This window comes from Stegodyphus dumicola, chromosome 4 (genome assembly GCF_044657685.1).
Source record: "Stegodyphus dumicola isolate Sdum_Otavi_A_Nest chromosome 4, ASM4465768v1".
NCBI lineage: Eukaryota > Metazoa > Arthropoda > Arachnida > Araneae > Eresidae > Stegodyphus > Stegodyphus dumicola.
Window position 1 is genome coordinate 210,426,741 of NC_140771.1, and position 27,032 is coordinate 210,453,772.

Genomic DNA, 27,032 nt, shown 5'->3' on the forward strand with positions numbered 1-27,032 from the left:
ATTTAGTGGACAACTAATGATATGTGTTGTCCAAAACCTAAACTAAACATCCAATACTGTATATAATTTATTTCGGTGGTTAAACAGGGAAAACACGGGAAATGATTATCAATAAAGGAAGAAAAATACATGCCCGCGGAAATCGGGGGATCAGCAGATTTTGCTACATTTGGGTTGCCCGTGGAAATTGAGGGATGAGCAGCTAGAGGGTTAATGGCTTGCTCTTTTTTTTTTTTTTTTCCAGGCATTCTGCAAGTATGTTAAAAAGCATCCAACTTTTCAAAACATCTTGGTATTTCTGATATTAATTTTAAATAAATTTATCGCCTTCCATTTCAAAAGGGCCCACAAACGGCTCAGCGGTAAAGTCACTGAATACTGGTAGTTCGCTTTGAGGTTCGAATCCCGAAAGCTGGCTGCATGGGTGTTTTCGTGGTTTTTCTCATGTATAACGTGTTTACGAGCTGGTTTCGTTTAGAAAGTTCTTCTCGAAGGCATTCCTCCTTTAAGGCAGATAGCCTGGTCTTGCCGTAACTTAATAATCCAAATATATCCATTTCATCAGTATTTAGTCAGAGCCTTTTTCAGTCTTTGCAGGCTAAGCATTTTGAAGATGTGAGATGAAAGGAAAGACTGGTTTCATCAAGAGGGAAAACTTCTTTAAATGACATCTATGTACGTCACTGGATAAATTCTGAAATCTTTAAATAATTCGACTGAGAAAACATGGGATGCTCCGTTTATGATATGATGTTCTATGAAGTAATTTAAATTTATACAATCATATAACTGAAAACCAGTCGGTCTTCACTTTAATCCTCAATGATATCCTTTTTGTCCTTTTTCATTAGCACAAACTCAATTGCTGCTATTTGCTGGTGTACACGTCCAAGTGTTTTCTCTTTGAACACTTGAACCTTGAAGTAAATTCCCCTTTAACTTTATTTCTATAAATTTTGCATTCTTGTCAATTTTTTAAAAATATCAGTTGCATTATATGTGTTTCGGCTGAAGACAGCTTCTAGACATTTTAACTATAAATAAAGTTTAAAGCAAAGTACAAAGGATAAATATTTGAATTAAAAGATTTTTGTTAAATGAGAAAGAAATAAACCACTTCAGCAGCACTTATCCTGTATCACAGAGTGACCCAATTCTTGTATCGGGTGCAAAAAATCTTAATCATACCATTTAGAGATTCTAAGCCTAAAAATTTCTGTAAAAACACAAGAGAAAATTACTACTTAAAACATCCTTTCTAAGAGGATTAATGTAAAAAATTTATGTTTATATATATGTTTTTTAAAGCTGGGACATGACCCAAAGTGTCAACGTTTTGTTTGCTTAAAAACATTGTGAAAAAAGACATCAAAAGAAATTTTCTCAGTTTTAGACAATTAAATTTAAATGAAATTAAAGTAACAGACGATAACACGGTGAAGGTAAAAATTTACAAATATTTTTGTTTAAAAAAAAAAAAAAAAGAGAAAGAGAGAGAGAGAGAGAGGAAAAAAAGAAAAAAAGAAATTTGTTAAAAATTTGAACAATATCATCTACAATTAAAAAAAAAAAAGTTTACCATATAGTATTAATAAATATTTATTACGCATCATTGAGGTAAAAAAATCATATAATTAATTCTCTGTAAAAATGTATTTGAAATTTAAGGTTAAAAATAGCTGCGGCAGTTCACTATAACAAAATCTATAATTGGCGTTCTCCATTTGGCGTTAGGCGTTATTATCGCTTAAAAAAAGATGCAAAATTTCAAACTGCGCAAATATCTAAATTCGTGTATATCTTAGAAAATTTTGAATAAAAAAGTCTAATTTTTTGCAGGAATGCTTAGAAATACACCTACTTTAAGAAGATGGTAAAAATTTTATAGGTTATAATTCAAAATTTGTTTTGAAAAATTTATAAAAATTATTTAAAAATACAAATTTTAAAAATAAATCATAAAAAAATGAGTGAATTTTATTTGGAATTAACCTAAATTTTGAAATGTAAAAGGAAGAATCAAAAAAGTTTATATAAAATGAGATATTAATAAATATATACCAAATTCAATTAACATTGAGGAGCTAAAATTTTGAGAGCTATTTTTTTAAATTACTTTTTTAAAAATTTACAATTTTTAAATTGTGATTTTTACAAAACTTGGTAGTCTGGCATAATTTGAGTCATAGAATCGAAATATTGAAAAAAAATGACATGTCATTTCAGAAAAAAGTCCAATTTTGTGTCAAAATACCTAGGTTATAATGATGCTATATATAAATCTAATATATATCCTAAGTTGCACTTTTGAGACATGATAAAAACAATTTGAATTTCGTCAATTGTCAAAGTAGAACGGGACACAGAACTGTCCCCACCCTTTTTTTTTTTCGCAGTGTATATTATACAAACATCCTGTTTCATATAATATTTGTTATTATCTGCTGAATATGTGGAATACCTTTACCCACTGAGATACATTAGTACTATAACATAAATAAAGTAGCAATAAATATAATAGATATTAACCATTTACACTACAAGGGTACGCATGGGGAGTCCTCTACATTATGTTAACTTACAAATTTAACATAATGCAGAGGACTTCAGTGAAAAGGTTAGGCTCTTCTGATAATGAACAACTTTCTTGCTCACATTCTAGACTTGAAGATTTGGTGGGTAAATACAGCTTCACCTAAGTAAAATTCTTGCTTCCTAACACCACTTGTTTAACATGTGTCAGCAAAACATGCATGGTCATTTTAAACTTCTCAACACAAAAGGAGACTTAACAAAAAGTTGTAGTGATGAAAATATATACAGGGTGTTTCATAGATAATGGCACAAACTTGGAGGGGTGGTGGAGTTATACTAAAACACACATTTTTTTATAGGAATGTAGGGTCTTAAGTGACGGGTTAAGGCAGAAACGAGTCAAAGGGAGTCTCGTAAATGATGCTCTTCAGATGGCCCCTATAAAAATAAAAATAAAAATTAAAAAATGGAAGCTGGATAAATTTGGTGAACGGGTCCACCACGGCCAATCCATCGGCCCAGAAATGTCCCATCCAAGTAATTGCGTAACCGTACGTGGTTATGGGCTGATGCACCATCATGCTGGAACCACATGCAATCACAAACGACAGCCGGAACATCCTGCAGCAATTTTGGTAGCACCTCTTGCAGAAAAATATGATAACATAAGCCATTTGTACGCCTATGAGGTAGTCGTTAACAATACCCGCCCACACATTCACGGAGAAACGGGTTTGGAATGCATGTGGACGTGTGCCGTGTGGAATACGAGTTGCCCACACGTGCATGTTGTGGCTATTGAAGATGCCGTCCTGTGAGAAAGTTGCCTTGTCCGTAAATAGCACATCCAATGGGAAATCCGCCTGCGCTGCACACTGCTGCAAGAGCTAATGACAGAAATGAGCTTGAAGAGGGTAATCTGTCTCTTGCAAGGCTTGGATTCTCTGCAAATGGTATGGGTCAAACCATTTTCATTCAAAACTCTCCAAACGTTGGAATGACTCAGCTGCAGACGATGTGCAATAGCTCTTGTACTTGTCTGAGGTGATTCATGCACAATGTTCAAGATGGATTCTTCAATGCGAGGATGTCGTGCACTTCTTTCACTCCTAGTGTCAGAGGCGACTTCAAATGACCCGTTTTCACACAGAGACCGATGCAACCTCTCGAACTTTGTGTGTTTCAGCATACGCCTGTTCGGAAACCATTCCTGGTACAACTGTAATGCTGCTCTGCTGTTCCCATTAGCAGCGCCATACATGAAATGCTTGTCAGCTTTTTTCCTGTGCGTAAACTCACCCATCACGCTCGACATCAGAGTTGCGAATGATCCTCTGATGCATCGGATCGTGGTTTGTCCGGCTTACTACCACCCTCTACCACTGCATTGCCAGCCAATCACAGCTGTAGTTCCTATTACTGTTCCCTTTTTTGAACATTTATTGTGAATACTGTATTATTGCAAAGAAGCACTTTGCGTTGATTTTGTACATAAACACATTTTCCTCTCGTGCCATTTTTTCACGTTCCTGCCTTAACCCGTCACTTTAGACCCTACATTCCTATACAAAAAATTCATGTTTTAGTACACTCCACAACCCCTAGAAGTTTGCCCCATGATCTATGAAACACCCTGTATAGTGTTTTTAAATTCATGGAGCAAATTTGCTAAAGAAGTAACACAGCACACTAAAACAAATATTTTTCACAATGCAACATATGACTGGACAAGAAAATGGTTAAGCCTTTTCTGGCGCATTTTACAGATGAATGTTTTTTGGTGTGTTAGGCTATTTGAATATTACAATGCACATGAGCCTAAGGGTCAAGATGTCTTTGTAAAGGACATTTGAGAAAACTGGCTCATATTCACATTATCCAAGAGAAAGAATGCTTTTGGTAATACTATCAATTACAACTGTGTGGGTCAACTAACGAATACCAAGAAATCAACATAACAGCAATTCAATAATTGTATCATGAATGCTTCTCACTGGATGAAGGGCAGATTGTAAAACATTTAAGCATTTTTACTAACCACTTTAAGAAACATGAACTTTTATGTCAGCAAGCATGATGCGAGCTGTGCAAGAGATATGGGAGTTATAAAAATAAAAAATACATTTTATCTAGAAAATATAATAAAATAAAAATAATAAAATAAAATTTTAAAAAAATCTTTTTATCTATGGTTACTTACATATTAACACAAGCACCTTACTAGAAGTCTCCAAATTTTCAGAATGTGCCAAGCTCTGGCAACCATGTGCACATTTCCCACTGACAGGCTAGAATAGATGTATGGGATAGCCACTACAATCATCAAATGCCTACATTTATTCTTAAGACATTAGAAGAGCTTTGTTATGAGACTCAGTCAAATATGTCATGTCAGTTTTTTTGCTTGCAGCTATCAAAAAACTGGTTTGGTATCTTAAAGAATCTTAAAAATCAATGTATTGAAATCATATTTATATTACTTTCGGCATTCAATCTTCAGAACCATTACTGTAAAATTAGCTGAATAAAATTCTTAATCTTGTTTTCTGTATTAGCATATCTCACTCCACTTTTAACCAATATAGCATAGCGAGAAATACTTGTTTTGGTGTTCTCAACTAGCCTCACTAGTTCCCAAAATTCAGAAATATCCAATATATAGTCAAGCTGCTTAATAAGCTGCTAAGAATTAATGATGAAACTGAGATAAATTACACCAAAAATGAAAATATATAATCTGTTATTAACAACAATGTAAATGCACAATTCTTTTTATTCTAGGTCAAATGGTGATTGACTTCTAAAAATATCTTCATTGACATTAAAAGCTGCTTAAATTGTCCCCACAACTTCAAAATAAACAATGATTTGAGATGATTTGTAATTATTATTGGAAACCTAGGCACTGGCAAAATTTTCTAACGTGAAGGGATTAAGCAGAAATTTTAGATAACAAATAGATGAAATTTATGGTACTAATTTACATTCACTTATCTGTCATTTACTTTTAACATGAAAAACCTGTCACCAAACAGTATTAGATAAATGTGGCGTCACAACACACTCTTAAGATTTTCCCCTTGGTTTTATGCAACCTTGATAAATCTATAAATCTGTTTAATTTTTTTAAAAAAAGGGTATAAGTTAAATGCCATTTTCCCTCACATTTTGGAAAACTTGAATTTTTAGATCTTTTTACACAGAACTATATGCATAGGGATATTTTCAAAGTTACAGGATTCTGGCATTAAAAAAAGTGTATAAATGAGCATGATATGGAATATTACTAGAAAAAAAGACACAGAATGATGATGTAACATGATAGATAGTGACAAACAACTATCAATTTGAACATGAATGTGGTTTGAGAGACAGAAAATTATATGTTATATCTGTAACTTGAAATTTTTGATTACCTAACTGAACAATAAATCTATTCAATCAAACTTCTGCCAAAATGATTGGTACAAATCAGGCATTGGCAGCTTTCACAGTCAATGGGGAAAGTACCACATTTCTACATCTATAAATCTAGCTTACCCAATATTCTAAAATTAAAATAGGAAATACTCAATTAATAAACATAAAACCCAGAATTTCAAAAAATTATAATAAAAATTTTAAGAATTAAATATTTCATGATCTATGCTTAGTTATCCAAACTGGCAAATCTAATTACCCAACATGTACATATAAAAATTTCAAGCATTGCCAATGGTTCATAGGATGGCTTTTTTAATAAAGAAGTACCTAAATTCATTAGTAAAAACTATTTTAAACATCAGACTTATATAACAATATGAAATTATTACTGAAATTAAATTTAATGTTATTACTCACAGAAAATGACGTAATAGGCTTTCCATTATATGCATCTAAAAGATGTATAATAGATCCATTTGTGGAAATTAAAAGCATTTTACCATTAGGACTAAATTTTAAGTCAGTCCAATCACTATCTTTTTCTTTTATAGGAGCAAAGGTGTTAAAAGGTCCCTAAAATAAAATATATATATATACATAATAAATATATATAATATTCATGAAGTATAACAATCACATCAAGGCACTTTTATTACAAAAATTATACTCTTTGCATCTACCAAATCAAGACATTTGTGTACCTTATAGTTAAATATCTTAATTACAATCATGTACAAAATTAAGAGAAATCACAAATTATAAAAAAATCTGAAAGGTTTCAGATTTTAAATTACATCCAAAGAGGTGTTTTTTTAACGTTTTGTGTGTTACCTTTATTTATTTATTATCGTGCTCTTTGCACTTAAACCATAACAACAAGCAATGTCGCAAAATAATTTTAAAATGAACATATCTTCAGAATTTCCCATACACAGTTCTGTGCGCTAGAGATAAAAAGGTTTTTTCCCCCTCCCGTAGTGTTGCCATTGCTAGCTTTTAAATCATTGAGTTTGTTAATCAAAAATTCGTTAAACTTTTAGAAAATATGAAATCGATAATAAAACAAAATCCAAACTTCAAATTTGGTCTTCCATACGCCAATATTTGCAGTAGGATTACGTCATTCAAAATTTGATGCTCTAGGTACCGTTGTTTTATCACAATGCAAGAAACATACATACATTTATGCAAATTCTTCATTATTTAATTTCTTCAAATATAATACAAGGCGATAGCATTTGGTGGCAACAATTTGAAAAGTGAAACTGACATTCAGAGTGATTCAGTGCAAAACAAAAACAATAGTCCTTCAGGGACAAAGTCCCTTTGGACTAATTATGTCTTTTTTTATGAAAATTATTTAACCCAAAGTACTAACTCAGAAGTCAAACAACAAAAATCAGCGTTATATTTACAAAATTTTCACAGGACTAGTTTCGATGGTTTTACCGAACCACCATCTTCAGCTGCAAAACCGCAAATGAACAAGATGGGAAATAATGATTAGATAAGATAAGAAAGCCTGGACAAGAATAAGCAAGTGGCGCCATCTGTTGGCGAAACCAGAACTAAAACATAATTTCTCTAAAAGCCGAAGGCAAATTTGGATTGGAATTAGGATCATTAACTAGAACAGAAAGATTTTTATGAATGTGAAATGCCTCTAGAAAATCCAGTTCTCCAATGGAAGATGTTTTTTGAATAATTTTGGCAGCAGAAAAATTGAAAGTGTGATTTTCGGACCAACAATGTTGAGCAACAGAAGACTTCTGTGTTTCCTTTTTTCTAACATATGCCTCATGTTCTTTGACGCGAAATTTTAAGGCTCTCTTAGTTTGGCCAATGTAAATTAAACCACACTGGCAAGGAATCCTATAAATACCCCAGGAATTCACATCCGGAATGGGGTCCTTGAGTATAGAAGTCGGAATTTTATTGATAGGAGAATAAACAACCCGAAAGTTAAATTTCTGCAAAATATGTGCAACTTTATAGCTAATTGATGGAAAGAAGGGAATGACAACAGAATTTTTATAATCTCCTAAAATAAGAGTGTGGCTTTTAGTGTGTTGAGATGAGAATTTTTTAACTGCTTGATTAATAATGTTGGGTGAAAAGCCCCTGTCAATAGCTATTGCTTTTAAATAATTTAGTTCTTCATCAAGGGCTAGTTTGGAGGAGCAAACTTGAAGAGCACAGAAAACATAGGAATAAAATGAAGCTAACTTTTGTTTAGTCGGATGACATGAGTTAAAAGTGTGGTGGAAGGCAAACCGATGAAGGTTTATGGTAAACTGTAGTACTGAAGTTGGATGTGTTATGTGTGACCAGAATGTCGAGAAACGGAAGAGAATTGCAAGTCTCAAGTTCAAAAGTGAACTGAATAGCAGGATCAATAGAATTCATTGTTGAAAGAACTTTATTTAAATCATCTTTATTACCTTCAAACAGGGTAAAAGTATCGTCTACGTAGCGGAACCATGCCGGGAAGTTTAAAGTTTCAAACAATTTTGATTCATAATAATGCATGTAGATATCAGCCAGGATGGGACTGAGGGGGCTTCCCATGGCTAATCCCTCAGTTTGCTTGTAATATTTATTTTGGAAAACAAAATGTGTTTGTTTCAAACAGAGTTGAGTGAGAGAAATGAGCTCATCAATTTCGATGCAAGAGAAATGAAATTCGCGAAGTCTGGTTTCTAGACATCTTAATGCACCCTCCACTGGGACATTGGTGAATAATGATTTTAAATCAAAAGAAACCACGAGTAAATTACTAGGAGAAATGTTTTTAACCTTTTTTACAAACTCTATTGAATTTTTTATGGTGTAAATGTTATTGTCTAATAGAGTGGAAAATCTAGAAACTAAATATTTAACTAATGGATACGAGGCAGTACCTAAATTTGATACAATAGGGGGGAAAGGAATACCACTTTTATGAATTTTGGGAAGAGCATATAATCTGGCACAATTTGCAACAGATGGGATAAGCGAATGTTTTAAGTTGCTTGAAATGATTTGCGAAAATTGGATCGCAGTTTTTATTTTGAACAAGTCCGAAGGTGAAGGATCTTTAGGGATCGGATTATATGGTCCTTCGTTTAAGAGTTTAGTGACACCATCGATGTAAGTGTTCTTATCCATGACGACTATCTGGCCACCTTTGTCGGCCTTTGAAATGATAATATCCGGGTTAGAATAAATTTCGCGCATTGTAGCTCTTTTCCAAAGTACTATTTATGCTGCTGAAGATTTGTGCAAATATTCAGAGTACAAAAACGTACATGCGAGTGTCAGCAGAACTATTATTATAGAGGGAATATAAGCACATGAGGAGCTTCAGCAATTTGTGTGCTCGTAGTAGGGTTATCTGCCTAAGGGAATGGATGCCTTCATGGAGGACTTTAAAAGGGAAACTTGCTCATGTATAGGTTACGCATGGGAAAAACCACAAAAACATAGCTTGTTTGCTGAGATTCAAACCTCGGACTGAAGTGTCCAGCGACTTCACTTTGATGGGCCCATTGGTAAATTGGAGACAGGCCAATCATAAATGCATGTGGCTAGAGAGCTCAATCTATTGCTTAGTGTCATCTAGTTTGTGGAAACAATTTCAGGACATTGAATCCAAATCGAGAAGTCCTGGACAAGGTCGACTAAGACCTAAAACAACGAATAAGGATCATTATTTAACATATTTAGTGCGTCGACACAGAGCTGCTATAGCTTTACAGCTCTCCTGTGTACTACCACTGGAACAAAAGTTTCATAGTCTACAGTTGACCGAAGACTTCATGAGATAGGGTTGTATGCCACAAGACCTGTTGTTTGCATTCTGGTAACTGCAACACACAAGAGCTTTTAGCATGACACAGATAGCCTTCGTCTTGGGCTAGACTTTAGTGGAACATCCTGCTTTTTACAAAAGACTCAAGATTAAGCTTGGACACAATTCTTTGCCTGCCTGTATCTGGAGAAAGCCTGGAACATACCATCGCTCCCTCATCAGGGAAAAAGATCATTATGGTGATGGAGGTGTAATGATTTGGGTAGTCCTTATGTTGTACAGCTGCACATCCCTGCATGTTGTTGACAAAAGTTCCCTGATTACTATGAGGTAAAATGAGAAGATTTGAGAGCCCTACGTTTAAATTTTGAGGGCTGCAGCTGGTCCTGGGTTTCTGTTTATGAATGACAACACTCATCTACAAAGGATTCAGATGGTCAACGATTAACTGGAAAGTGAGGACATTCGCCACACAGACTGGCCAGCTAGATCTCCTGACCTTACATACAGTCTGTCTGGAATGCTCTTTGGAGGACAATTTCATCTCGCTGTGATCATCTGAGTACTATCCAGGAGCTGAACCTTCTCTGCTGAAGGAGTGGGACCGATTGCCACAGGGACTCCTCACCCGCCTCCTGTAGAATATATGCTGTCATGCTGCGCGATTTGTCTGGCTGTGAGAGGGGACCATACACCGCATTACACTCATTTTCAGTATGACATATAACAACATCGATTTTGGACATTTCTGCACTATAAGCTTTGCTGATAATCATGCATACATAAAATGACTTTTGAATGGTACACTGTGCAGAAAAAAAAAAAAAAAAAAAAAGAAGAAGAAGAAGAAGAAAGGGGAAACAGTTCTATATCTCCCGTTCTACTAGGCCAATTGAATTCAAATTGCGTTGTTCATGTCTCAAAAGGGCGACTTAGGATATGTATTAGATTTGTATATATAGCATTGTTCTAATACATTTACTTTGACACAAAATCGGACTTTTTCTGATATTTCGTATTTTCTTTCATACCAATTTTTTTACATATTTCGATTCTATGACTAAAATTACGCCAAACTACCACGTTTTGTAAAAATCACACAAGTAGTTTTTAAAAAATTGGCTCTTAAAATTTTAGCTCCTCAATATTAATTGAATTTGGTATATATTTCTTAATCTCTCCTTTTTTATTAAACTTATTTGATCCTTCTTTTCACATTTCAATATTCAGGCTCTTTCCAAATAAAATTCACCCATTTTTTATGATTTATTTTTAAAATTTGTATTTTTAAATAATTTTTTTTTTAATTTTTCAAAAAAAAAAATAATTAATTTTAATCTATAAAAATTTTACTATCATCTAAAAGTAGATGTATTTCTAAGCATATATGCAAAAAATCAGTTTTTATTCAAAATTTCTGAAGATATACGTGAATTTATATATTGGTGCATTTTGAAAGTTGGCATATTTGTTGACAGCAATAAAACATCAAATGTGATTCAGACACTTTGTTAAAATTATTTGAAAGTAGGAATGATGTGACTAACTGCTCATGCACAATGTAAAAAGATAGGAACGAGGTGCCTTTCTTTCTGCTCAAGCATAATGGAAGGGAAAGTAAAATGGGTTGCCATATATTAAGAATTTAATCAAGTGAATTATTCTTGGCGCAAACTGAAAAAATTACAGCAAGAAAAAATTTTGAATTTCTTCGTAAATTTTGCACCAAATTTTACAAAATTTAATGTCGAGGCATAATTTGAGCCGTAGAATTGAAATATGGAAAAAATTGGTATGTTATTTTAGAAAAAGTCTGATTTTATGTCAAAATATCTATGTTAGAACAATGCTATATATAAATCTAATATATATCCTAAGTCGTGCTTTCGAGACATGAAAAACGCAATTGAATCGGCCCAGTAGAACGAGAGGTATAAGAACTGTCACACACACACCCCGCAGTGTACATCTCTTTCTTTGTTATAAGTGTATATTCACAACAAATTTAATTAAAATCTGTCCATTAGTTTTCAGAAATTCGACATAATATGCAAATTCTCTTAATTTTGCATACGAGTTTTTTTCAGACTGTAATCTTTATGCTAGATGTTTGCCGAATGAAATGAACTTTTGAACTGTTAATCAAATTATTAACAATAATGAGACAGTTAATTGGCTGTTATACATAACTCACATTTTCCACCAATTAGTATACACAGCATTTATCATTTAAGTAAAAAAAAAAAAAAAAAAATTTGTTGAAGCTCTCTACAGGCCTAAATGAAAATGGTTTGGGCCAACTTTATCAACCATTCAGTGACATTTTGTTCCAGTTCCTATACAACTCCTAACTGGTTCTGTAATTAATCCCTATATATAAACTATATCCAGCCCTTGTATATAACTTTAATCTTTTATGCCTTCCAGCGATTTTGAGAAATGGAAGCTAGTAGAGATTTCTTGATGGCCAGGAGAAAACTGAATAAGCCCAGAGAGAGCATCAGTTTCCACATTGTTTAGTTCAGTGTGAGTTCGGAGTATTGAGATATCTCCATGCAAGCTTTGACCTTTTGATGCGCTTTGGAATGTGTTTAATGTTTTTATTAATTTAAAGTGTAATTACTGACTGTACTCTGTTAGTGAAGAGCAGTATGAGTATTTTTGTAGAAAGTTCCAGAACTGTGAAGTGTTTCTTTTGGTAAAATAAATTTTATCAAGCTACCATCAGTTCTATGTGCATTCAATCTATTACAAACCCCTATGCATGCAACAATATGGTTTTAGGAACATGTATTTATGCAATGAAAAATACATTGCGTACATACATGTTCATAAATCACGGTCAAGAACATGTCATAGCATACTGGAGCAGATGTAGATGTCTACTTAAACAAGACAGGAATTACTGTGTTACAAAGAAAAGAGTTCCTTGCAATAGTTAAAGCCATAGAATATTTCCATTATTATCTCTACAGCAGAAAATTTCTTCTCCACACCAATCATGTATTGTTGACTTGTCTCTTAAATTTTAAGAATTCTGAAGGCCAAATAGCCAGATGGAATATGACATCTGGCTATTTGGCCAGATGTCATTGAAACTCCAGGAATATGACATCGCAATCCATCATTACAAAGAATCATCATACAGAAATGCTGAAGCCCTGTCTAGATAACCCTGTCCAGAAAGCTATTGATATTGTTCGAGAGTCAAAGAGAAACACAAGTTGGTTAATCTGGTTGCAATTTACAACTTCAATATATTCTGATTCAGATTCATGGAGTGACGAAGTCAGAAGAGACTAGTTGGAAGACAGAGACATTAAACCTATAACTGAATGGAATCTTCAAACAGGAAACCTATCTGGCAGGACATTTCAATCTGTAGTCGTATGACAAAACAACATTGGACTCTAAAGGAGTCCTTCCATATTCAAAACAGCATCTTGTACTGGTGTGTGTGATTATGACAAAGCCCCGAGGGCTATCTGCCTAAGGGGGGATACCTTCGTGGGGACTTTCCAAGGAAAACTGGCTCGTATACATGTTACACATGGGGAAAACCACAAAAACGCCCATGCAGCCAGACCGTTTGCGGGATTTGAACCTCGGACCGAACTACCAGTGTTCAGCGACTTTACCGCTCGGCTGCTGGTGGGCCATCTTGTACTGGAAGTTTGAATCAGATGATAAATAGAAAGGCATTCTGATAGCAGCTGGTCATTCCAAGATTCTGAATGCAGTCGAGGGAAGGGACAACATTAGAATGTAGGCGCGCTTTTCGAGCCCATTACTTTTTGACATCTTGGGGCTTCTGCTGCTGATGGCAACAAATGCATCCTCATTTTTATTAATTACTTCACAAAAATGGCCTGAAGCATATCTTATTCCTCATCAAGAGGCTGTCACACTAGCAAAGGTAATGCAGCACTGGATTTCCAGGTTTCGAGCGCCACTTCAGAAACATTCCAATCAAGAAAGAAATTTTATTTTAGTATAATTAAGGCATGACAGAGACAGTTAATTGAACCATCTTTAATAACCTCCCATTGATGGTTTCCAGAAACCAGCAGTATTGGGACCAGAAAATACCTCTGTTCTTCATGGCCTACTGCAGTGGTGTCCATGAGACTAATTACCCATCCCAAATGCTCTTCTGTCGCAAACTTAATCTGCCTTGTAATCTGTAGCATGGTCACCCTCTGAACGGACCTTCATCGCAGAGAAGTACATTCAAGATCTCCAGGCATGGTTTGAAGTGACACATAGATCTGCATTAGAGTGAGTTAACTTGCTGATAAAGATGATGAAGACTTGATACAACATGACAGCTACAGGACATCAATTCGATGAAGGTGATGAGGTGGGTTTATGGAATCCAATTTGACAGAAAGAAAGATCTTTTGAGAAAAGATCCAGAATTATAGCATTTCTGTTAGGGAAATAAATTTTATCAAGCTATCATCAGTTCCATGTGCATTCAATCCATTATAACAATATCCCATAATCCCATATGCATACAAGAACATATAATCATATTTTCCTAAAATAATACCAATCAACAACTATTTTTTCATGAACCCGTTTCTATTCTTTTGCATGTTAGATCAAAGATTTTCTCTCAAGTTCATTAAAATCAGCTTCTCAATTTTTAATTTTACATTTTTTTATTTTTTTTATTTAAAATCTTTGATCTAACATGCAAAAGAATAGAACCCATTTCGATTCTTTTGCATGTTAGATCAAAGATTTTCTCTCAAGTTCATTAAAATCAGCTTCTCAATTTTTAATTTCTTGCAGCTCTAAATATAGAATAATGTATTTTTAATATATTCTTAGCAAAAAGTTCATTTCTAATGATGCATGCTCTATTGAAGAATTTTCTCTAGAAACGTGATGGAGCAGTATAAGTTTAAAGCAATTAAATATAATTAACTTAAATCTTCTAAAAACAAATCACAGAACACACAGGATCATGGTTATCTTGGCAAAAAATGTTAAAATATCAATATTTATAATATAAAAATTAATATTTTCCCCTGATGCCGTTTCATACATATTCAATATTAAAATATTAATATTTCCCTTAATTTCATACCACATTTCCCACACTCAGCTTAATTCTTTCGCAGCTTTTATTATTTATATCTTTTTGTGAATGAACTGTCATCAATTTCCACAATTCACATTCATCAATTTTAATGTCAGAAGGAGATAACTACTTATCAGATCACACCTCTCAAATAATTATTCCAATCAACTGACATGAAAGAATTTGATTTGCAAATCTCAATAAGTATTGATACCATAACTAAATTAATAATGACGAAAAGAATATGTGATCACATAAACAATGATCCCGTTCAGAATACCTTTTTATTCCGGGCATGAACAATAGCTGTACAAACATTTTGGCTTCTGTGTTGTACTTTAATTTCATAAGATGGTTATTTGAATACTATTTTTTTGGGCGGGAAGACAGAAAAATGTTTTTTTTCTTGTAGAAACAGGGTAGCCACTAGTTCGTTTCTTGGCAAAACCTAAGTCATGAAATGCATTGCAATTAAAAAGAAACTTTTAAGATGAAAAACATGGTCATGCAAAAAATGGTCATAATGACAATTACTGCAAGGAAAGAAGCTTAACCAAACTGGTAATAAGGAAATATGCCACCAAAAAAAAAAAAAAAAAAAAAAAGTGCCAAGTAATACGGTTTAAAGAGAAAAATACTCAAATATCTACATCCAGAAGACAATATAATTTAAAAATTTCTCTTCAACTAATGGTGATGTAGTACACTGCAATAAAGAACGATAACTGAATTTAAAGTAATGCAGAAAACATTCAGAAAGCAAAAAATCTGAAAACAGGGAGTCTACCTGAAGGTTTTGTTTCCATCTTACCCAGCCTTAGGTTGCAATATGAAACAAATTGCATTTGTTTCAATCTCTTATTTGTATTCCTACCTCCCTGAAAATATGGAAACAGCTTAAACATGGGAAAAGCTTTCATCAGGATACTGGTCATATGGAAAAGAAGTATTGCGTAAAATGTAAACCAAAATATTAGCTTATTGCTCTTGAACTATTACAGATGTCATACAATGCAAGAAAAATGATCACCAAATAAAGTAACAATAAAGGTTTCATAATTTGAAGCAGATAGTTATAATCAATTAAATTCCACATCTGAAATATTTTTGAAAAAAAATTTGCACGCTAATTTTTAAGAAATATTTTAACTTTATATATTTTCTTCATTCAATTAAAACTGATGGATGATAAATAAAAATACACTCCATATTTGTATTCAAGAGTATGAAATCTGTGAAAACAGAAACAGGAAGACAATAATTTTCTGCTACTTTTCAAAGCCAGGAAACAGATAAGAATAAATTTTTTATCATTAAAAAGCCAAAATATTTCTAGCATGCCTTGCCCTACCCCTCACAAAAATGTTTTCAAAATCAAACACTGGTACTTCTGATCCATCACTAAAATTAAAATGCTGACTATAACAAAATACACACAGAAAATTATAACTAATTATCAAAAATACGAAATTAGTCTTTCAATAGACATGGTTATGTATCAGAAACTTTTCTCCTTTTGTGTACAGAGAAAAATATTTTGCATATAAACTGCATCTAATGAAAAGGTAAAAGATATGAATAATTATTTTAAAGCAAAATAAACACACCTTATCAAAAGATCTCAAATCATATAATCTCACATCTTCAGTACTATTTGCAACAGCAAAAATTAAGCCTTCAGGATCAAAGCTAGCAACAGGCCGATCGGATTGAGTAATTAATCCCTGTAAAAAATTAAACAAATATTTAAAACATTAGATTACAGTTATATAGCACATAACGAACTAAAATCAAAATACAGATAGACTAAAAATATTTTTTTAATCTGAACAAATCAGTTACAGTCAAAAGTCGTTAATTCGGACACCTATAATCCGGACCTCAAAGCTAAAAACTTTCTGCGCATGCACCGCGTTGGCACATGCGCACAGGCGTTTTACGTGTGCGCATAAGACCTTGACTACTGCGCATATGTGTGTGCGCAAGTGCAGAATACGTTTTCGCCTGCGCGTTTAATGTATAACGGACGATGTAAGCTAAAATTATCTAATTATCTATTTCAGTTAATGTTAATGATTGCGTTGTTCCTTAATCTTCGAATTGGATCCCGCTTATTATTTTTTGCAGACTGTAAGAGCAATTTTATAAAAGTAAACTTGAATTTTCGATTATGTCAAATAGAATTTCAAATGCTGAACTTCCAAAGGATCTACAAAACGAAAGTATGTTTCGATGTCCAACAAACAAAAAGTGGAATTGCTGCAAAAAATGGATAAAGACATGAAGAATGTGACAGAGAGGTTAGTGAAAACGAAAAAAAATTTCGATTGACAAGTTAGTCGGTATTCTCGGCACAGCAATTAACGGGACTTGAACAGCAGAACTTTGTAACTGAACAAGAAATTATGTCTGTTTATAGAATTAAAGAGAAAGTATTACCACATAAAACGTAGTAACTTAAACAACTTACATTGAAAGAAATGTAAAACAATAAACAAATAAATATTATAAAAACAGAACAGAGATAAAGTAAACAAATAAATATTATTTATTTATTTATTTTTTGTAAATTTTGATACCCTTTAGATCATAATTGTTCTTTATTTCATATTTTTAATTTTAGAATTTCTGCATGCCATCTTACGAGATTTAAAATGATGATCTATAATCCGGAATCGCCGAAGTCCCGACGAGTCCGGATTAACGACTTTTGACTGTAATTATATAAACTTTACTTAGATTAATATGTAAGAGTGGGCTATAGAACAAAAAGGATCTCTGATGTATGGAAAATACAGTTTTAAGAATCCCTTTCACATGTAACAAATAAATACTAAGTTTAAATTTTTGTAATTTCTTTTTTGTTTGTTTGTTTATTTTTAAGATACTGTTACATAGTTGATAACGGCCCACCAGTGGCCAAGCGGTAAAGTCGCTGAATACTGGTAGTTCGGTCCAAGGTTCGCATTCCATGAATGGGCTGGCTGCATGGGTTTTCATGGCTTTCCCCAAGTGTAGCATGTGTACGAGCCAGTTTTCTTTAGAATGTCCTCCATGAAGGCATCCCTTCCCTTAGGCAGATAGCTCTCGATGCTTTGCCGTAATCACATAAACCAAACCATAGCTGATAACAGTGATTAAAAAATTAAAAGATCGAAATATATCAAAAATTTATTTCACTAGAAAACAAAATCTCTGTAACTTTTACAAATTAGTTCAAGACAGATTACGCGATAGAAATTAAGAAAATACAATAATTTTCTGAATATAAGTTCTCACATAAATTCTTTCTGAGTATGTGCATCCTTTAAATTAAATTAATTATAATACTAATATATAAAAATGAAAGTATATATGGCTGTCTAGACACTTAGGTATATGTAATGGATTCATTTAGTACACAAGCTATTCAAGCATTCTAAATTTCAATCCTGCTTCCAAGAAATGTCTGAAAAACTATACAATAAATGTTACTAGAAACATGTTTTGTAGCATGAAGCTATCATGAACAATAAAATTACTATTTAAATAATCATACACCTCACTGAGTGATTAAGACCACTGGATACTAGAAGTTTGACTTCCCAGGCACATGGGCTGACTGTAAGGCAATTTTCTCCCATAACAAGAATATGAATCAGTTTCCCTTCAGAAAATCTATATTAAGGCAAGCCTTCCCTCAGACAGCCCTTGTGTGCATTGTCATTTTAAAATTATTTTCAAATGACTATATTATTTAGGCAACAAAGCAAGCATGAACCCTCTTCATGGTAACCCTCCATGGCTTAAGATTTCAGTCTTCTTAAAAGTAGTATGGGAACAATTAATACATGAAGGTAATTTCCATAATGAATTTACACTATTCCAAGCTCTCAGAATCTGTTAAAGAAAAGGCAAAAATGCAATGCATCACTTTCTTAATACCACCATGTTAATGAAATTCCAATAAGTACTAAAAATAATTTTTTAAAAAAAACTTAAGCATTGCTATTGCAAAAGGAAACCCTTCAGAACTAAAATTGTTTTCTTTTTTCATCAGTTAGTTCTAATACACTCTAAATTGTTCTACTAAAATTATAGTTCAAAAATTAAATATGAAAGAAATGCCTACCAAACTTGTTATGAAAAAAGCTACAAGAGTTAATTTTAAAATAGTTTCCATATACCTACAAACATATCATTTTTATTTTTAAATTCGTTTTAACATGAATAATATAGTTTTTAATTTCACATTCGTTAAAATTTAAACTTGCACTGTGCATCCACAAAATTTTAGGATTAAAACAATTACTATTATTTGTTTTCGAACAAACCTGATAAATAATAGAATTTATTACTAAGACATCTCAAGCTGCTTTTCCTAGATATCTGATTAAGATCACAATTTTCTATGCAGCTAATTGCTTGCTATGACTCAATGTACATGGATTCAAGACCTGAGCGAAATCTAGCAATACATTTTGCTCTAAATTGAGAAAAACAGCAATAGAGACATTTGAAATGTTGTGTAAAGAATATGAGGATCAAGCATTAAAGATAATTTCAAGATGCAAAGATGCTGATGACAAAACAAAAAGTGGTAGATAATTTGCTGACAAACATACAGGAATATAAAACAAGTCAGAAATTTTTTTAAATATCGTCGGTCTCTTTGAATGGTCATTATATCTCTAATAAGAAGATCAAATTCTTGCATTTAAATCCATGACAGCCCAATACACAAGCATTTTGGTAATAAACCAACAGAAAAACTATGATAAATCATGAGACGACATTTTAAACAATACTTTAAATTAAGAACAGTTTCCAAATGTCATAAAAATTCCATGTATATGACATACAGTAGTTTAAATATGTTTGAATCAATATAAGTATATTACCACATTATGTACCAATTGCACATTCTTCATACAAATAGGCAAGTATGTAATGCTTTCAAAAATTACTTTGAATGCTAGAACTGCCAGGAATACTTAAAAATTTTATAAACTATAAAGCTGTATACTATTTATAAAGCAATTCACATGGTACTTGCACTTTACTTATGACAAAAAAATTCAATTAACTTTCAATTTATATTACAGCAAAGTTTTGTAAAGGATGAAATCAGAGCAAAGTAGCTTTTTGTTTTTACCTGGCAATTAGGAGATCTAAGATCCCAAAGTCTCACTGTTTTGTCTAAAGAACCTGAAAGTAGCAAATCATCTACAGGAGACATGGAGAGAGATAACACTCTGGAGGGGAAAAAAAAGTTTAATATAAATTTTTATTTTAATTTTCTTTTTTACACTAAAGCGGTTCAAAACTATAGCAATATGTTTGCATATATTTATTTTTTTCATATTATTATACATTCCCCCCCTACACAAACACTATTAATCAACTTACACAATTTAACTGCAAACATAATAATTATTAAAAAATATATAAATTAGCACTGTCAAAATAAAATATTGTTTTAAATTACTTTTATTATATGTACCAAACACAGACTATATTTTACAGTGAAATCAATAAATTTTGATTAACATATTGCATTTACTTGGAAATAAGATCACTCCTTGCATTTTAAAATAAATTTTATTAACAAGTAGGCAAATATTTGATGAGAACAAGATTCTAATTAGAATTCATTTTTTTAATATAGTGAAAGGAAATTACCTAATTAAATACAATATTGTACTATGGTATACAGAGAAAAATTAGAAAAAATTAATGATACCTTATTACCTTTTTTTTTTTTTTTTTTTTTAAGCGAAACAAATGCTAAGCTCCAACACTGTAAGTATACTTCTGCATTCATTCAAACAACTAATTAACAGCATGACCAAACGCACTAATTTAAATATTAGTAATTTACAAGATCTGGTAATGTTTATATACAGTAATAATGTTTATATACAATACTTTAAGACATTTCAAGAGAAGATAAGGGTTCTTTTTTACAGAAATAAAACTGTTTTCCAGAAGATAAAATAAAATTTTGTTCCTGAAAAATTCCAATAAATATCATTACAAGACATTTAGAACTCATACCCAAGTAGCACAGCAATGTCAACTCGTCGCGGATGTCGTTGCAAAAACATTGTACAGTCAAAAGTCTTTAATCCGGACTCGTCGGGACTTCGGCGATTCCAGATTATCGGTTTTATAGATCATCAGTTTAAATCTGGTAAGATGGCATGCAGAAATTATAAAATTAAAAATATGAAACCTTAATTTATGAAATAAAGAGCAATTAAGATCTAAAGGTGATCAAAATTTACAAAAAAAAAAAAAAGCTTCATATTTATTTGTTTACTTTATTAAACATTTCTTTCAATACGCGCATGCGTAAAGCATACATTATGTATAGTCGAAATTAGAAAATTGCAACCAGAAAACTATTTGATGTGTATTCGTGATATTTATAATGACGAGGAATTTGATTTAAATCATATCAAAGACGGAGTACATCGAGATGAAATACTACATTTAGTAAGGAATTATAAGCCGAATCTGCCCTGAAGATAAGGATAGTGCTGACAGATCAACTTTCAGTTCATTGCACGCCGCGTCGTCCCCCCCCTCCCCGCAGAGCAGCGTGAAATTGATACACATATTTCGGAATGATTAGAGAATCGAAGGATATGCCTTTATCCATTTTTTGCAGCAATTCCACTTTTTGTTTGATGGACATCGGAACATGCTTTCGCTTTTTAGATCCTTTGGTAGCTCCAGAATCGGAAATCCTTTTTGACATAATTGAAAGTTCAAACTTACTTTTATAAAATTGCTCTAAAAGCCTGCAAAAAATAATAAGCCAGATCCAATTCGAAGTTTAAGGAACAACACAATCTGCAACATTAACTGAAATAGATAATTAGATAATTTTAGCTTAGCTTATACCATCCGTTATACATTAAACGCGCATGTGTAAATATATTACGCGCATGCACACACGCATATGCGCAGAAAGTTTGTAGCTTTGAGGTCCAGATTATAGATCAGTCCGGATTACGGGTGCCCAGATTAACGACTTTTGACTGTATTTGTTATTGATTTCAAAAGGTGTACAGAATCAAAAAGTAAGAATCATTTTTTCTTGTTATTGGCAGGGTTGCTGACATGAGTTGACATTTGTTTATGACCTAACTTCTGAAACATGTTCTTGTTTATTCTATTATTATCAGAAATCATTGAAACAACTGATAATCCTGCTTCGTCCAGAATATGAAGAGCTTTGCGAGTCAGACAGCATAATTTGCATTCTTATTATTATCAGGAGCAAAGGCAACAGTTTCTTTATAAGATGAATAAATAGAGCTTATCATGAAAGCTGTACAGATGTAGCTTCAGTATCGCTGTACAGATGCAGCTTCAGTATCGCACTTACTTTCTGTAAAATCTGATATTGATTTCCCTTCATAAGCAATTGATTTCTTTGCATAGATTTCATCAATTAGTATATTTACAATTCTATTTCCATTGTTCAATTTGTCAAATTTTTCATTCGTGTACTTTTTTTGTATTCACATTAAGTAACGAATTGTTGTGATTCAGAATGCTTGCAATCCTACCTAACGATTGGTTGATGGGATTGACAACAATTGGTTAATTGGATTTTCCATTTCCATCCATTTCGAATGAAAGATCGTTACTAGAAAAAAACAAGCAGTAGTAAATCATATACGAAGAAAATTCACCAGCACTTGCGAAAACATACAATCCATGCATCCACTTCGAACACAAGGAAAGAAACACCAAAAACGACTACGCCTAAAAGCAGTCAGCTCACAACGTCGAGAAATTGTGAAGATGCAACGGCAAACATTTTACGTCTTCGCCGCATTGTAGAGACGTCGTAAAAGTTACCATGACCACTTTGCAACATCTTTGCTCTGTCATGTGCTACTTGGGTATAGTTACTATGCCTCCTCTCAAAATTAAGTTCAGTTTTTCTTTTTTTTTTCTTTTTTCTTTTCTTTTCTTTTTTTTTTTTTTTAAGAACTGTTTAAAACAATTCAAATCTAGTCACAAATTCATTTTACACATCTCTAATCACTACAAAAAAATATATGTTGGCTTCCAAAATTTAAGCATGCAATACAAAATAGCAGTCTTTGAAGCATAGTTTAATTAGCTTGGCCAGCTGCGGATGCAGATGGCAGTATGCAAACACTGTATGTTATAGCCAGTCAGGACTTACTATCTGAACGTATGCTAATTAAGCAGTCTAACGATTTTAAGAGTTTAGTAAAAGTTTAGTTTAAGAGTTTAGGTAAAAATAGCCCAGATTTAACACAAGGAATAAGAACTCAGAAATTCATACAATTAAATAAAAAGTACAGTATAAAATACAGTAAAGAAAGTACAGTATAAAGTCCTTTATAAAGTTACTGAGAATACTTGTACTGTACTTGTAGTAACTGTACTTAAGTATATAACTATACTAAAGTAGTTGTATATAACTGCACTAAAGTTACTGAATTTAAGTATAAAGTTACTGTACTTAGAAAGTACAGTATAAAGTCCAAAATCCAAACATTTTATCCAGACAACTAGTCAAAAAATAAAATAAATATAATAAAATAAAGTTCTCATTCCCTAAGTCTAGGAATAGAGAAAATAACTCAACAAAAGGAAGCAGATGTGTCACGAGTGCAATTTTTCTGCTGAGATCCCCACATATTATTTTCTAACACTTACTGCCTAGGGAGTTGCACTGTGGTCAGTAACAAAACATTGATTGACACTGTATTGATGCCAGCCAGGATCACATTTTTGGTCAGGATCACACTAGGGTGAACAAGGCCAGTGCTACACATTTTGCCATTTGGTGCATTCTCTACGGGTCTTAATTTCTGCTGCCTGGTAGATCCCTAAATTCTACATTTTGCTGCCTATAAATTCAGCTACCTAGTACCTTCACTAAATTCTAAAATCTTCACCATCCCCAATTTTTGTTGCTCAATGTGGCTATATTCTGTTACAGAGATCGGACTTGTTACCAAATGTTATATTAAGCTTGCCATTTTGCTCTACCAGAGTAATGTTCCGAGAAATTAATTCCATTAACATTTTTATCATAGATATGGAAATTTGAGACTTACCTAATGATGAAAATTTTCAATACAATTTCTTTGCGAATGAGGAGTTATTTACCGTGAGAGAAAATGTACAAAAAACCATGAAATGAAGCTCTACTTCAATTCCAAGGAAGCACCTAAAAGATGTAAAGGTATGATGCACTGAGAGGGGGGGGGGAAGACTACGTTCCGAAAATTGGTTTGAAGGATCAAATGGTTTTTGTAAATGGCAATTTGCTTTATTTATGGATGGTGTTTTGAATTAATTTCTATTGAATTGTGTCGGTATCAATTTGCTATGAATCATTGTACTACTATTGATTGAAATAGTTATATGAAGAAAGTTTATGATTATGCATTAATGTCTAAACCAGTGGTTTCCAAAGTGGTTCCTATGGTCTCCCAGAGATCCTTATGGCTGAGAGAGTCTGTAGGAAATTAAAAATTAATTTGGTGGTGTGTGGACAATGTCAGGGGGGTCCGCGAATAGTTTAATAAAAATGAAATACTTGTGGCCCATTTTCATTATTATAAGTTTAAAAAAATACAAGTAAATAAACTCGAAGCAACTTTTAAGTAATAAGCAAAATAAAACTAATATATCAGCAAATAAACTCAAGTAATTTGTATGTCGGGAGTAAAATAAAACAAATTGTGCCCCAATCTTTTTACAGATAACAGTCTGAAGAAATAATGCACACAACATAATATTGAATATTTAAAATATGGCTTTATTCCATCACCAGAATATAGTACTTTACCCGAGTCCCTTATGTGCAATAAAATGGTATCAGATGAATCAACGAAGCTTAAGAAATATTTGACAAAAGCCCATAGTGGCAAAAAAGATAAAACATTTAACTCTTTTAAAATAGTCAAAGAAAAATATTTGAAAAAGACTATCACTGCAACAATAACTAAAAGATATTATGATGGATTGCATGCTTCTTACATTTCTTTACTGACGTTGTAAGTGAAGTAATATGCACCATGCTGCATAAATATACATAATACGAAGAATGACGAGGAGTAATAATACAGTACAAAGAATGACCGACAAAATGGCTAAATGCATAGAAAATTCTTTATACAAGTACTTAAAAACATCTGAATTCTCTATATAGTTTGATGAATCTACTTTGCCATGACAGGATGCTTTATTATTTGCTTTTGTGATATTTAAAAAAGAAGAAACAATTTCTCAAGAAATTTTTATTCATCACATATTTGGAAACTGGTACAAAAGGTGAAACAATACTTCATGAATTAAAAAGATTTTTTGATGTAAAAGCTAGACCTTTGAGTAATAGCCTTTCCAAAGCTTCCGACAGTGTAGCAACAATGGTAGGATGACACTGAGGCTTTCCGGTAAAATCTGTACATCCGTCGAACATCTGCACAGTCACCAAAAATCTTGGTGAACCCTTGCATGGCTCACTAGGGTTAGAGTAGACTGAAGGGTACTCCTTGTATTATCGCAAAGTTGTTGTTTCATTTATCACCAAGTTATCGTTTCGTTTATTGCCAAGTTATTGTTTCATTTATGACCAGAGTAGTTGAATGTTCCGTAAATATATTTTTTATCTAGAATTGGGCGCTCCTTTGATTTTTTAAGTGAAAAAATATCGATGTGTACATGGACAAAGTCATGGGAGTGCACAATGCTAAGTTTGTACAAATCTCTGATTTTTTTTTAAGTGAAAATAGGTCGACATGTACATGGATAAAGTCAAGGGAGTGCGCAAACTCGGTATCCATGTATTGCCAATTTTCATCAAGGGGTACCCATAAATATACTTTTACTCCCACTAGTTTATGTTATTAAAGCAGTTACTAAAATCAAAAGGAATGCCTTAAATGAAAGATTATTTATTCATCTTTATTTGGAAAATGATGAAGATTAGTTGATTAGTTTATTATTTAACACAGAAGTTCGTTGGTTACCTAAAAGGGTATGTTTGGACCAATTTTAGACACTCTGAATGTTAATTCCTGAAAATGAAAGATAATGATCTGCCGCTCAGTTTAATTAATTCAAAAAATGAGCTTACATGACTGATTTGCCAAATTTAGTGATACCAAAACTAAATAATATGATCTGTGCTTACTGCAAAACTTTTCACTTGGGGACAGCACAATGCTCTCAGTTTCATAATCCTTAAAATTGCGAAAATGAGATGAAAATTTACTTATTGTCAGCACTAACTGGCTCTTCATTCTGACCTCAGCAAAAGATTTGAAAACATTTCTCACTTGAATATTCCCAACTGGATACAGAACCCCTCTGCAAGTAAAGCCACACACTCAGATAAATCGAATACTAATACATGAGAAATTCACTGAATTATTCACAAATGAACAACTGAAACCAGTGAACAAGGATACCACAAAGTCTGGTTATAAAGAGATGTACTAATTTTATATCCTACATTATGAGTCACTATAGAGAAGATGCTCATTGCTTTCCCTTAACCTCTTCTCATCCGTGACGCGTCTAGCGCGTTCAAGTGAAACTTCTGCTTCTGCAGGGCAGCCGTAATGTGCTTCAAGCATTCTTCTACATTTTAAAACTTTTAAATGTTTAAAATGCTTTTGTTTTACCGAAAGGCACTTTATAGACGACATTCCACCTACTGCAAATCAGAAAGAACCAAGAAGGTATTACACTTGTTGGTTCTTTCTGATTTGCAGCAGAAAACAACAGAAAAAAAGAAAGAACATTGTTAGGAAAAAGGTGTGCAAAGATACATAATACTATTGTAAAGAATGTGATGTATAACCTCATGTTTTAGAGTTTAACGCGAAAAATTTATAAAGAAATAGAGATCTATTCAAGGAAAATGTCAGTACAATTTGAATACATTTTTCAAAATAATAATTGTGTTTTATTTCCTTATAATTTTACTTAATATTCGTTTACATTCATCCATTGCGAACAGATGGAAAGTTATATCTGTACAGAGAAAACATTATATGCGGCGAAAAACAGATGTCATTGGGAAGAAATTTTTGCGGATAGGAGAGGAGGGAGAAAGGGTTAACTTTCTATTCAGTAGCATGTGGATTTACTGTAGTTATAAAACTTACTGTGAAATGGAGTTATTCACATACACAGAGCCAAACATAA

The 27,032-nt window shown here is 32.7% G+C and overlaps 1 protein-coding gene across 2 annotated transcripts in view; it reads right to left on the reverse strand.

The window, feature by feature from the left end:
- The window catches only part of LOC118183545 (WD repeat-containing protein 82-like), a 75,267-nt gene that overhangs the window by 36,276 nt on the left and 11,959 nt on the right, over positions 1-27,032 (reverse strand). The window contains exons 4-6 of one of the 2 annotated variants that reach the window (XM_035353137.2): positions 19,972-20,071; positions 16,445-16,561; positions 6,376-6,531 (exon numbers count right to left, since the gene is read on the reverse strand). In XM_035353137.2, coding sequence (XP_035209028.1) covers positions 6,376-6,531; positions 16,445-16,561; positions 19,972-20,071 — 373 coding nt within the window. The remainder of the gene's footprint in view (positions 1-6,375; positions 6,532-16,444; positions 16,562-19,971; positions 20,072-27,032) is intronic. The other variant, XM_035353138.2, reaches the window with a different exon arrangement.